Here is a 14,958-nt window from a genome sequence, read left to right on the forward strand (position 1 = left end):
GACAAGTAGCAGAGGGGATTGCCAGATCCAAGGCTACCAGGTGTCAGTTCAAAAGTGGAAGGAGCCTCTGGAGGAACTTGCACTGGAATGCAATTAAATAAAAGTAAAGAAAAAATGCCATTTAACTGAGTAATAAAGCCTTTGATACTCAAAACCTGAAAGTGATCTGTGAAATAGTTTCCTTTTAGTTAGAGATAATTCTTTTTAGCATTTTTATCCTCAGAAACCACCTTAGAGGCCTGACTCCTCCTTCCTGACAAAAAAGGCAACAAGAATCTGAATAAATTTCCTCACTGTTGTATAATATACTTTTTGAGCTTCAGCTTGCCTTCAGCAGGCCTAAGCATTTAAATGGACAGCAATGACATCTAGTGGCTTGCTAAGAACCTGCCTTGCTGTATTTCCAGCCCAGTCATTCATTTTCAGTAATGAGACAACCCACACAGCTCCCAGATGTGCTTCTGTCTTGATAGGCCAACAGCAAGTGAATCTGAAATTCTCATCAAGTTCTCCCATAATACACATTCATTGCTGTCTCCTATGACTTGAAGCATTTCTCCAGTCACTTGCTTGACGCTGAGGTGAGATAATGGGCATGTTTGCTTTAGCCGTGCAGGTAAGGCCTAAAGTTCTTCGGCATAAATCTATTTCCACATGTTTATTTGTGTTAAAGAGGGCTTGGGCTCCCATCCACCCTTTTGGTTATGCTCTTCTCTACCTGCATTAAATTAAATGGCACAGATTATTTACACAGACAAGAATAAGGCTCAAGAACATGTCATTTGTAACAGCCAGTATATAGTTCATTCACAGTTGAACAAAAATAAATAAATACAAAGGACTTCATAAACCATAACTGTGCTGAAATTACAGGGAGAAAAGATAAAAACGCTGTTCTGAAAGCACAGAGGACGAGATCTTGCAGACTGGATTTATTGGAGAACAGTAAATAGTTTGCTTCCATCTGCCCCTCCCAAATAAACACCTCATTTTCAGGTAGTGGTATTGCAAAGTTGCCATGAAGCACGAGTGAGAACATAGCAAAACTCTTGAAGTATGTGACAGTGTAAGGAAAACTCAGAAGGTATCTTTATATGAATTGCTGTACTACTGACACCAGTCATTTAACCACTGCTGGAGTCTCTTCAGGTGATAAAGTTTGCGGTTGAGGCTGTGGAAATCAACTTAGAAGATTTGCAGTTCACAGTGGTGAGGAAGAATTACATTTGTGGCATACGTATCTATTGCACAAACCTGGAGCCCTCACAGAATACAGCATACTGGCCTTAAAAAAATAGTGTAGTTTTAGTACTGTTAACCGAGATGTACACATAGCTAAGACTGAAATCAGTGGTTTTTTGAGGTACTTTCCCTACTAACCCATCTCAGGCAGAGACTTGTGAGTTTTAATTCTACAGACCAGATCCCCCTGGAATGGTCTGTAAGCAAAAAATATTTGTCTTCATCAGAGAAAAACAGAAACATTTACTTTGTTCCGCTGCACCAACAGGGAAGGAAAGTAAGGCTAATACTTTTAACATACCAGGAAAGCATGCTGTAACAATAAAAAGTGAAGAGACAGAACAAATATTAACAATGTCCCAAAGAAAACAAGTAACTTTAAATTACTGTCTCCACCAGAATAAGCTGCTACTCATGTAAAAAATAGCCACCTCAAGTCTTCCCACTTCAGCTCTGCTTTTTATTACTTACTTTGCATAGACAAAGTTCACTCATTACAGGGTGAAGCTGCCAACAAACGCACAGATGGTCTTCTGAAACTATGAATGGTCACAACATTCTTAAGTCAGCTCCTCAAGAAAACCAATCTATATTCCCTTGCAATGAAGCAAGGGACCTAGTTCTGCAGTCCTATGAACCGCATAAGGGACTTGCAGATTGAGGCAAGTGCTCAAGACAAGCACAGGCTTATGAAAGAACAGAAGAGCTATTCAAAGGACAATATTATTGCTTGACTTAACTACAAGAGTCATCACTTTTGACTTAGATCAGTTCTGCTAGTTTTGCAATTCAGTCACAACCAGATGAATTTCATTAAAACTTGAGGTTCCTCAGTAGTAAAACAAGGAACCCAGGCTAAGCACTGGAGATTGTTTTTTCCTTGTTCCCTCAACCACAGTGCAGTGGACAATTCTGGAAAGAATGTTCCAAATTAGAGCAATAGACACAAACACCGACTTGCAGCCATCCCCAGAAAGCATCAAATACTGCCAAGAAAGCAGAAGACTGCTGGCTACCCAGCACTGGCTTTAAAAAGGAAAGCAAATTTTTGACCAGTTAAGAGTTTTCTGTAGTCTGTCCTTAAGGAAATCCATGACTACATCTCTATTCCAGCGCTTGAGGACAGCCTGAAGAAGAGCAGAGCACAGCAATACAACTGGGCAGTGTTCCTTCTTGTCTGGAACACTGGTTTGGGGTGGAGATGAAAACAAGATCCACTATATAAAGGAAGTCAAAGTGGAAGTGGGATGAAGGTGTAAACAGACTTCAGAAGTATTATCAGAAAAAAAAGCCCCCAGAGAAAATTCTAATGTATGAACTCGTCCATAACTGTGGGAAAGAGAATTGCAGTCAAATGACTTAACTGTACACCGAGACATCTGCTTGAAAATTATACACATACTACATTGTGGAGAAACATGTATTCGTGTAGCACAATGTTTACAAAATATATATGCAAGAGCACTTCTCCTTTCATGTTCTCTCAGCATATGTGGCCACAAACTCAGCAAAAAAGGAAACAAAAAGCCATTCTAGCATTGGAAGTGATGAATGAAGACTACACAGTTCAGTGTTCCTCACTGCCTTCAATTTAAGCTTGTCTTTACCAAAACAGATACCACGCAACAAGGAAGAGAAACCACAGGCTGTCACCAATTGCTTCTGGGCAACAAGGCACTCCATTAGTTTCACACCGAGAACCTCAAAACTGCAAACAGCAAACATCTGCTAAAACAGAAATCCAGTAGATTAGCTCTAATTACTTTTTGAGTTCTCAGACAGCAGTAACTACATCTCCATGTTTTTCACAATCAGTTCACTATAATCCTGATAACAAGACCCCGTTACTCATTCCTTAAGAGTTCCACAGAAGCCACTGTGTTCCCATTTTTGGAGATTTTACTTCCACCACAGAAGCTTTACAAGTTTTGAACTCTCTGGTATAATGACAGTTGCAGATTTGGAGAACTACAGCCAGCTTTGCATCTCCTCTTCATACTTCTGGGGATCAATAAAAGGTTTGTCAATGGACCGGATCATCAGCTCACCACAGTACACGCATTCAGCTGCCACAATATCATCAATGTCAGCTTTGATCTGTTCCCGGCTCTGCTGCCCCTTCCCCAGACTAGCAGTATCTGCATCCTTGGTACGATGGTGGCCCTTGGAAGGCTGACTGGTAGCTGCCAGCTTCTTCTGAAGATCTTCCAGCTTTGCCTGCTTATAGGCAGGAAGGTTTGGAAAAACTGCTTGGAGGAGACAGTCATAATGAAACATGTGACCACAAAGGAAAAGGTAAAATGGGCGGTTTAGAAGAGGAAAGTCACAAGCAGCGCATTTTTCCTGAGGCTCAACAGAGCCATACTTATTTCTCATTTCCTGGATGTCCTCTCGGATTCTCTTGGCACTCTGTGTGGCTTCCTCCATCTCCCTTTTCAGCTCCTCAATGTGCTTGTTGTAGTCCTCCAGAGAGTTACAGATAGCCTCCTTGAAATGGTCAATAGTGACAAAGTCTGGAAAGAATGGCAGGACGTCTTCAATCTTCAGCAGGGCACAGCTGGAGAGGCAGGCCATTGCCTTCTTGACATCCTTCTCTTCCTGAACAACATGGCGAGCGATCTTTAACCAGAGCTTCTTCCGGAGTTCCTCATCATCTTCAGGGAGATCTGCACAGGACTTGGCAAGATCAACATCCACCTAGAAGGTGAACAGACAATGAAAATCAGTTAAGATTTCTTCTTTGTTTATCTACCATTCAATGCCTCCATTATAGGAGGTATTTACAAAAAAAACCCTAGTGCTGTTTCATTGCCCAGGGCTGCACTAGTGGCCTGCTACTTATTTACATGTCAGACACCTTCTCTCCACTCAACCAGCATTCCTCCAGATGAAAGATTTGCGTGCTACCCAGCAGAGAAGAAAGTCCAGAACTACAATAAAGGCAGACATATGTTACACTGTCTTTGCTGGCCACACATTTCAATGAAGATACAGCAATGTCTGTGGAGTGAACTCAAACACCTCCCTAAAGGTCAGACTAAGCTAACAAAGGCATTCCTCTGATAATTACTACAGCTAGGGATAGGAAGCTAATATAATCCTGAAGAGCAGCTATGCACGCTTTATTATTTTGTGTTAGAGACTAGGGTTAAGACAGACCATATTCTTGTTTTATCTCTCATGCCCCACTCTCAACTGCAAGTTGTTAAAGTCAGTTGTCTACTCAAAACAATTGTGAAAGCTCATAAGTTAAAAGTCTTTCCTCCTATACTTATCTGCACAGCTCCAATATTGGTGAGTGTTCACTTCTCAATGCTTGGTTGTTCAAGATCACTTGAAGTAGCTAAGTTTCCATATCTCACAGCATGCATGCACAGACACACATACCTGTAACGCAAGATCCACAGCTTCCTCATATAATTCCATCACTTTGTAAATATGGACACACGCATGATGGTGCCCATGCTCAGCACACAGGCGCAGCGCATACTTCAGGTCATAGTGAATCCTGTTTGGGTTGGTTCCTGCTTGTTCCAGGTATGATAGCAATGAATCCGGCCGACACAAAGCATAGAGAGACAGCAGGTAGTTGTGAATAGCTTGCTGTGTTTCCTCCAGCTGATACACACAGAACTCCATGTACCTAATGGCTTCATTGATCTGTTGAGTGCTAGCACTCTGGCTATAGTTAACAAGGGCTGGAATAAGGTTCCTTGCATCCAGTCTGGAGCCCATAGAAATCCAAGCATCAACTACCTTCTTGGGAATATGCTGGATGAGGACTGGAGAGAACTTGTAGAACAGTTTCTCATCCCTATGCCTGGACAGCACGTTTAGAGCTTCATCATACTCATCATGCTGGCAGTGGTGAGCTACTACTCGCTCATAGTCCTGCATGATGACTGCAAAATAGACCATGTGCTCTGTGTCCCCATGGCTTGCCAAGAGCTCATAAATAGATGCCCGGTTATTAAAAAGACAGTCTTTGTTCTTAGGGCTGCTCAGGAAGGTGCGAAACTTCTCCCGGGTATCCAGATAGAGATTCCGCTGTGAGGGATCTCCTTCCAATATACCTAGCCAGTTCAGGTACAGCTCTGTTAGCCACGTGGTCAGCAGAGTGGTCTGTGTCTTTTCAGAATGCTTCAGGTTATTTAACTTCTTAATTAGAAACTCCATCAGGGCCTCTTCTTGCTTGGCTTCAATGAACTTAAGGGCAATTTCCTCAAAATAGTTCTGGGTCAGTGCATAACACTTGGCACTGTCTAGATACCTCTTGTTTTGGAAGCAGTGCTCTGCTTCTTTTGCCAGCACAATATCTAGGCACTCTGGACGGTCTTTACAATATTCTTTGGCTAAATCAAATTTGTTCATATTCATATACATCTTCCACACATCTCTAGACTCCCGCTGGACGTGATAGCGGAACACGACTTTCTCAGTGTGGATCCAGATCTGCTGGACCATAGGATCTTTGATCATGCGCGTCAACGTGCCAAACTTCTCCAAAAACAGATCTTGAAAAACAACCTGTTCATTCAGCGTGCACACAGCCATCACCCTATCAGGCAGCAGCAACAGAAAGTGGAACTGGGTGAGCACAATAGATATGGGCTTGTTTACAGTTACGTCAATATCAGAAGGATAAACCCAGACCCGTTCATCACTCAAAATTGAATCAGGACGACTATAATCCAATGTACCATATAAGACACCGTTTCCCATCATCCAGGCAAAGGAGCGTGGGCTGGAGCGCAGTTTTGGAGTATAAAAGGCTATCTCACTAAATCCAAAGCTGGCTGGAAACTCCCTGAAGCTGGGCAAGTGGTCAATGTGCATAGCAAATATGGAGCCGAAGCCTTGCTGCTCTGTACCTTCAGGCACTTTGCCGACAAACTGGAAAAGTCTCTTTCGAGTGGTTGCTATGATAAAAAATTTCCCATCTATCCCTCGTTCAATCTCCAAGCAGCAGACAGGCGCAGATCCCGATTCCTCCTCCAGAGTGTAGACTTGTCGGAAGTACTGGTCGGGATTAGTGCTGAAGAGGCCTCCCTCACTGACAGATATTTCAGCTTCATAGATTTGCCCCTGGGCCGTTCCCACCAGGATAGGCCCAGTGTTGGTCTCTGTACCAAGAAATTTGTTCCAGCCCACGCTTTCAATCAAGTGGCCTTTCCAGCGGGAGAGCGCTCGTACTTTCTGAACACTCCTGTTCAGGTAAAGGCATTCACTGGTGTTCAGAGCGATCAGAAGATGAGAGCCTGCCAAAGGGAGAGGTACACAAGGAGAGAACAAATTTACACTGTGCCTAAGCAAGCCAAATTCCTGAGGCTTCTAAGCCTTACATTATATAAGCACTAGTATCAACATACTTAATCCAGGAATTTTCCCCCCATTCATGAAAATGTGGGGGATTTCCATAATGGATCAGAACAGTATTCCGTACGTTGTGAACTAAAATTGCTAATCTCAGATATTTCAGTGGAAAGGCATTCTTCCAGTTTAGTCACTGTGCTAAGGACGAACATTTCCCAGAGTTCTCTCTTATTTCATCAGTATCACTAGCTGCCAGGGAATCACTTTCCAAGCTTGTGCTTTGTTTGTTTTTTCAATCAGTCAAGGCTACGACGAGCTGCAGATGTTTTACAGTTCATTTAAAAAAAATTCTTATGTGTACACACATAGCACAAAGCAACCACAAGGAATACCAGGAGAATCACCCATCTGCCATATTCACAGAACCCATACTCAGTATGTGCATTCAATTGCCTCTGCTGCCAGCCATCATCTGTAAATATGTGCAGCCCACTGCCTCACCTGTGTGATCCAAAAACATCTTGTAGACTCTGGCTTCATCTTTGCGTCCCAGCTCCACTTGATTAGGCTCATCTGGCTTCCCAAGATCAATCCTGTAAAGACAAAACATGAATGCATGCTGCCACTCAAAGTTCACATAAGCTTAATTTCTTGTTGTTTTCAGTATATGCAGGTTCATCGCTTACCATTTTTCTAACCAAAGTTCTCTAGCAACTTCAAAAAGAAAAAAGAAAAAAAAAAGATGAAAACAATCAATAACTTCAGGTCACCAACAGCATTACCTGAGAAGGGTGTCTTTGCCAAGGCTCATACAGAGCTGGTTAGAGGAGACCACTAAGCTGTTAATTTTCTCTGGAGGAGAAAAGTCAATCCTTTGCTTGTTAAATATTGGTGTTTCCTTCTCCAGTCGTGCATTCACATATCCTGGAGAAAAAATAAACAAACAAACATATGAGTACTTAAACAAGACCAAAAAAAAAACCAAAAAAAAAACAAAAAACACACCCCATAACAGCTCACATCAGACTCTAGCCTAGAAAGACAGTGTAACCATTGCCTGCTCTGGGTTTTACTGTAAAGGGAGTTTGCTTCATGGAATGTCAACACTGAGACCAGCCCCCACACAGACACATAACTGGAGAGTAGAAATACACTCCACTGTCTTGTCACAGAACTGCAAGCTCATCACAAAGAATTCCAGCCCTGACATAAATTGCTTTTTGAGTCAAAACATATTCAGACTGTTTACTTTTTCAAACCAAATCCTACAAAACAGCCAGGTTAACCTGGTTTTCCAAAGGATCTGAGAACCATATCTGAATTCTAAGAAATACCTGATGAAGTTAAGGATAGAGCTGAGGGTTGAAGTTTGCTCAGACGTGGCCACTTTGCAGGATACGCACAACATTTTCAGCCTCATGAAGCAAGACTTCAAAATCAATGAATTGAAATTAGGAATACAACCAGCACAAGTTAACCTGTGCAACTAACTGATTAAGAATTCAGCCAGTCAGCCAAGTCCCAAGCAGCTTGGGAAGACTGGAAAAGGTCTGACCAAAGAAAACTGACAAACTTGGGAGGAAATAAGTTTAAAATAAATTATTAAATAAACAACTGAGAAACCTACTGTTTTAAAAAACATTCTTATGGTCTTCAGTGCAGATGGGCAAGACTGGCTTCTTTGGCTACAACAAAGGCAAAAGCTTTGCCATAGGAATAGCAGGTAACAAATAATGTTTAAAGAGAGGTGAACCGTAACAACAAGGGGGTACAGAAGTAGTACAACAGATTTAATTTTCATTGAAGACTAATAGACCTCCGAACCCAAAAACATGGGACTTGTCCTTCTTCAGAAATAGAATGACATGGTCTGTGCAAATGCTCTTTATGAGCCTCCTACAATGAAGTGAAACACTACAAAGGATCTCAGATATGGCAGCGAAGTATGAAGGCGTTCATATAAAAATGAAGCCAAGTGATGATAATCATCACAGAATCCTGGAACATCTGTATGTTCACAAACAGATCTTATCACAAAGTTGCATCCATATCTGTCCCTTGAGACAAGTTTTCCCACTGACTGCATTTCCCATACGCACAAAGTCTTACATAACATAACCCTCCGACAAAGAAAACAGCACAGGATCTGTCTGACCACACTACCTCAAGCTAGAAAGCCAGACAGACTTGATATATTGAGGTTAACTCATCTGCTTTGCTCCATGAGCAAGTGAAGGATTTCTGAAGCAAGCAGATCCACGCAGCAGTTAGTTTGAACAGGAAGATTAAAAGAAAAGGGGAAGAAAAAAAAAAAAAAAAAGAAGAAACAAAAAACTATGCCAAGTTAAAGCCATTCATGGCCAAATTAACTACCCAGCAAGATGCAAGCAGAGAAAATAAACCTGAGTTTGAGGAACTCATGTAGAGTTTGAGAACTCCCAGGGGAAACAGACTTCTTTCATTCTGAAGCACACCATAGGCCCAATAAACTCTAGACTAGGACAAAGAGCAGTTCTCTAAAGCTTACTCAATACTTATAGCCTCACCCAGATTATCCTGAAAACCTCTATTTTCAGCCTTGTTGCTACTGAAAAGGTCAGTGCAGCAGTGGAAAGCTATATCCATTAAAGGGATAACAGCCACAGCATCATCATCACCAACATAATAATTTTAACTAGTGCCCATAACAGGACAAGGATGTTCTTCTCCAGCTTACAGTTCTCTATATGGAGGAAATATCTGTTGTGTAACATACATTCCATTCAGAAGGTCCCCTTCCTCCACCCTGACCCCAACATCCCTTTGGTGTTCAGGTGAAATTCTACTGTGGTATTTCCCATTCTGACTTCTTGAATCTATTCAAAGACTTAAGTTCACCAATATCAGTCACGTCTGTCAGATCAAAGTAGCTCTTTCCACGTTGAAACTAGAGTACCTGAAGCTTACATTGCAGCTGTACTTCAGGTCTGCAACAAAACGTACAACTTTGAGAAACAGTATCTGTTCCCAAGCACTGGGAACAAGCAACTGAAAAAAGGGAATAAATGTTAGGTTCTTCCAAGTTTTCTAACCTAACCTTAAGGACTGCTTTGAGAACTACTTATATACACTTCTTCCAATGTCAATTAACATAAACTTCAGCTTGCCCACAGTATCTACAAGTCCATGTTTTGTCCCGCATCGGCACAGTAGTCTGATTTAAGAATGACTAAAATCCTTACTGGACTGCACCTTTGCAATTAAGCAGTTTCCAAAACTTCCTTTGCCAAAATCATTTGTCAGCAAGCAGGCAGATTTCTCAACTTTAAGCCAGCCATGACTGAAGAGAGTGTTGCAGCAGTCAAGAAGAAAAGCTGAGTCCTTGGAAATGTATTTTCTGTTGGCAGCTTGTCCCAGCACTGTTTTGCTTAACACTTTTTGAGGATACTCATTCTTTATGTAATATCACAGAGCAAAGTAACTTAACGCACAAACCTACTTAAGCATGTAGACTCAGAGTAATTCTATCCACGCGTTTATTCTCAATAGGATAAAGAGTGTGGCAATTTATCAATTCTCAACACATATAAAACCTTACAACCCTGTTTCCCCAAAGGCTAACAGCGAGCTACGTTGTATGAGGAAAAGGCTTAAAAGAATGTGCCTCTATGTTTGCAAACATATACCTCTTCTATGCCAGTGCTGCACAGCAGCTGGTGCCACAATGACCATACCAGGTAGAACAAAATCCCCTCACAATCAACATTTCTCACTCAGTACTCAGTATGGCATTGCAAGGTGGCATCTGATGGAGAACTGTTATTGAACCTAATGAGCTCACCTCAGATCTACCAAGAAAAATACTTGCAGTTTGCTTGCTTTTCTGCACATGAAAAAAATAACACGTTAATCATCGCATCTTTATGTTGGGTGCACACACTCCCCAAGGGCATACAGCCAGAACACTGTGGCTGTAACAGCAAGGTTCCTCAATGAGGACCAAAATGAAAGCAAAATGATCTCTGACAGCTGCCACAGTCTTGAACCAAGCAGTACTGAGGAACAGTTATGATTCATGACTACAAAGGCATGGCAGCCCATACACACATGCTTTTACCACACACTGCTTCCTGGCACACGTGGGTACGGCCTTACAAAGCCCTCCCACAGACAAGCAGCCCCTAAGTTTTGCTGAAACTACGTGTATCACCCTCGAGTTCCATCAGAAAGCCAGCATCCCCTACAGTGAAACACCCCATATAGCAAGTGACAGAAGAAGGGGCAACCAAATGCTGCAGCACAAGGTTAGCAACGTACCTGAAGCACTCCCACAGCCCTTCATGCCCTGCTCCCTGCCCCAGCCTGCCAACCCGCCTTCCGTCTCCCTGCCATAGCACCCCACACAGCACAGGGCAGGGCAGGGCAGGAGCAGGCCTCTGAGCCCCCGGCCCTCAGTAGGAGCTGGAGCCTGCCCGTCACCCCGGAAGGAGACTAGGGGCGCTGCCAGCTCTTACCGGAATGCGGGATGCCCACACTGGCGCGGCTCTGCTGCACGGAGGCGGAACGATACAGAGAGTCCTCATACTCGTCCAGAATGGAAGCCATGGCGCCCAACTGCTCCCGACGCCCCGACCCCACGCCGGCCGCTTCCGCCAACGCTCACCTGACCAGAGTCACGTGACCGCAAGGTGCCGCACTGCGCCTGCTCCGCGGCCGTGGGCCCCGCCCCTGCGGGGTCAGGAGGAAGTGGCTGCCTCAACATGGCGGCCGTGGGTCGGTTACTGCGGCTGATGAGTCTGTGACCGGGGTTGGGAGTTGCTTGCAGGCTGTGTACTTCGTAAATCAATGTACCGACCTACTTTACTTCAGCTGCAAATGAGTCTAATGGCTGCAGCCAGCAGCTGGCAGTGTATAAGCACTGCTCTGCAAACACCATGTGGTTTTTCCTTTCAGCTGAGCAACGAGCAGCGGTGGCACACGGTTGCTCTTTGCACACACCTCTGCCTGCTCTGTTCAAACACACGCTGCCTCTTCCTAAATGCCGGTTTGCAAACACCAGCAGGAGCCCACACCTTGCTCCAGCCTCTGCTATTTGCCATCTTTGGGTAGCATCTCAGAGCCAAAACAACAAAACCACATTCCTTTGCTCTCCAATCATCCTTATCATCTTAAACAGCAAGCATTCTCATTCTCCTGCTTTGAAAGTACACACAGATTGCATTAGGTTTAGGAAAATGAGACGGGAAGAGAAATAGTGGAGTATCAGATCCATTCTCCCACTCTGGCAGTTGTCCTTTTCTGTAGCATATAGTTTGGTCTCTCATTTCAGGTGAGGTCTTCTCACTTCCCTTAAGCACTGATGCTTATACTTCTGTCTTTTTAGTCACTTCTGGCTGTAGGAAACAGAAAGTTTTTTATTGTAAGGGGAAAACAAACCATCTCAAAATGTAACTGGGCATTAGGCTAAGCTGAAATGTGTGCACAAATTTCTCAGCATTCAGCTACTACAAGTATTTCCATTCAAAGTGTACATCAGGACAGACCAGCTAGGACTGATACCTCATGAAAAACCTCTGTCCTCTTTTGGTGTGGTTAAATTGGAAGTCAGATCCTCACCTTATCTGGAAATGAATCTTCAGCCCAAAGCTAACCGAGGCCCACAAGCCTGCTCCATCCTTCTGCAGTATCATTTGTAATTACTGAATTTACAAACGTGCAGTAACTGTATCCTAGCACTGCACTCACAGGGTTGATATTCTGAAAAGGGTAGGAAACAAGAGTTGCAGGCAAAGGATTTATCAGCTCTTTGATTCACTAAGAATGTGTGGAGAATCACAATGATTATGTTTTGTGTGTTGTAGTAGTATGAACTTGGTAAGGGGGCTTGTGGGAGAAATTCCAGTGAGTAATCCCATTCAGTACCTCATACCAGATGATCGTGATCTGCTGGTGCAGAAGAGAGGGCAGGAGGATGTGGCTTTGGGAAGAAGGAAGGGCATAACAAATGCATCTGAGATCTAAATGACTTGAATTGACCCAGAGATTACCTAGCAACACAATTATGATGTTAATTAAACCCTGGACTTCTCTATTGATTTTCACTGAAGATATGGTACTGGTCATGACTTAATTTCAGTATATGTAGAACACTTCTCCGTAACTGTTGTCAACATAGAAAATAAATCTTATTCATAAAAGCTGTAGGCAAACACACATTCTTTTCCCAAAGCAATAACATACATAAAATACCAACAAAGATGTAATATACAGCCAAGCTCTCAGCCACCCCTGTAACTGCTTTGGGGAAAATGCTGCAGATTGCATGTGTCCCCCAGCCATGAGATCTTTGAATGGTGATGCTTCCCCAGTAGCACAGGCAGCATCTCTGACCATTTGCATTCTATTACTATAGGAAAAAGAAGGTTCCTCTGTTGTCTTCCCATGGTTATCATGTTTGCTTAGGAGAATCTGAGCTGGAACCTATGAGGGAAACCATAAAACAATTGTAATTTACACTGGGAAAGATCAAAGCATGAAAGGAGCTTGCCACCTACTATTAACCACCTTCCCATGCTCTCCAAGCCCATTGTCAGAAGCCAACTTTCTGCATCAGCAAGGACTGGATGGAACTGTCTTATGCCAAAGGAACAAACACAGACCAACTTATCACAGCTCCTCCAACAATTCAAGGAATTTTCCCACAAGTGAACTATCAGAATATATTGATGTTACACACACGATGCAGAGCGTGGTGTCCTTTAGCAAGCACACCAAGAGCCCTCATGGAAACTCCTCGGGTGTAACCCATTAAGTGCTAAAATGAGCTTACAAATACAAGGAAGGAAGAGTACAGACATTCTAATTCCCTCACCTCTTCTAGTTAAGTGTTTTCACTGAAGGAGTCTAACTGATGGGCATAATTAAATTAAGCTTGGAGCATTTCTCTCCCAATTTATCCTTAGCCAGAAGTTTCTGTTTCTTTTCAGATTTCAAGAAAGGGTTTTTGATGTCTCGAACCTCTCCCACTTTCCCACATTTATCGTTTGACGTAATAAAAAATGTACTTTCTCCAGCAGATGGCAACATAATTCTGAGTTATTTATAGAACATCGCAGAGGCAGGGACTCCTTTCTGTGCAAGTCACATAGAAGATCATTTGTCTTTGAGAAAGGGCTGAGTACAGATACAGGTGCTTAATCTTTCCTTGGAACACTTAATACTTTTGAACCTAGTGGCACTGCCATTTTGTTTTAATTTATTATTCAGTAATCTTAAAATCTAATATAATGCCATTGGTGCAGATGTCTGCCCTTGCATTTAGCTAGCATGGTAGTGAACAGATGTGCCAAAACATCCTTCTGCATCCCCCATGGCATTGCTTTTAATTTCAAAGAGGAAGGAAGATGTTCAGAGGCCAGGGCAGGGGGAGCTGCATTCTCACGTTGTTTCTCCACATTTATTTATTTATTTATTTATTTATTTATTTATTTATTTATTTTATGATTAAAAGTCATTTCAAAATCACACATCTCTGTTGTACACCAGGAACTGGTGTACTGACTGCTGTAAAACTGTGAGCTATTTTTATTGCTGTGGACTCAGAAACTAAGGACATCCTATCAGTCAAGAAATCTATATGGGAAAGCAAATATTATGACCTTTCTTCCTTTTACTTCAGATGTGGTAATTTTTCTGTGAATAACAGAAGCCCATTGTGCTCCTGGCTTGTGCTTTGTGGCTATTTACACCTCTGTAAGGCTGTAAGAAAATGATATGGAAAATGCATTTGACATCACTTCCTGCAGGTTGCAGTGACTAGACAAGGTGCATGCTAGGAAAAAACAGAGCAGGCTCTTCTCTACCTTTTTGTCTGTCACTGCTTTTAAGTGGTAATTACACTTGATTTTTCCCAGGGAGGATGTAACTCAGGTGCATGACAAAATGCCCTCTGACTCAGCATTAGCTGTCTCCCTGCTCAGGATTATGAAATCGGCTTGCTGGCAGCAGCTATGTTTGACTTCTTCAGCATTTCCCATGGCATCCCGTGATCCTGTTTTCTCTGGCACCTGCACTGCCCTCTAGCCCCTCTCCTAATCCAGGTCCGCACCCACCCTGCACTGCTGCATGCCGGCACTGTTTCCCTGTTTTCATCACAACCTCTTCCTTATTGTTTCATGCTTCTCCACACACACACACGGTACTGTGAAAGGATTCAGAAATGTGATCCAAGTGCATCGTTTGCAAAGGGAGTGTGTTGATACATTGTACAAATGCAGGTAAAGGAGCGGGTTTGCTCAGCACCAAGAGGCCATGCCAAAACTGACAAAGACATATTTCTCTCTCTCAGTAAGGAGGAAGCCTTGCTGTTTTTTAAACGGAGGTCTGCCATCTCCCATAACATGCAGTGCTATTTCTGAGGCATTC

The 14,958-nt window shown here is 42.9% G+C and overlaps 1 protein-coding gene across 1 annotated transcript; it reads right to left on the reverse strand.

The window, feature by feature from the left end:
• Positions 1-912: 912 nt before the first annotated feature.
• Positions 913-11,235, reverse strand: VPS18 (VPS18 core subunit of CORVET and HOPS complexes). The gene is made up of 5 exons (XM_072338726.1): positions 11,049-11,235; positions 7,338-7,479; positions 7,057-7,148; positions 4,630-6,500; positions 913-3,939 (listed from the first exon to the last, which is right to left on the reverse strand). The coding sequence occupies exons 1-5, from the start codon at positions 11,137-11,139 to the stop codon at positions 3,211-3,213; spliced, it is 2,925 nt and encodes a 974-aa protein (XP_072194827.1). The 5' UTR covers positions 11,140-11,235; the 3' UTR covers positions 913-3,210.
• Between the last annotated feature and the right edge of the window lie 3,723 nt (positions 11,236-14,958).

Source organism: Excalfactoria chinensis, chromosome 5 (genome assembly GCF_039878825.1).
Source record: "Excalfactoria chinensis isolate bCotChi1 chromosome 5, bCotChi1.hap2, whole genome shotgun sequence".
Lineage (NCBI taxonomy): Eukaryota > Metazoa > Chordata > Aves > Galliformes > Phasianidae > Excalfactoria > Excalfactoria chinensis.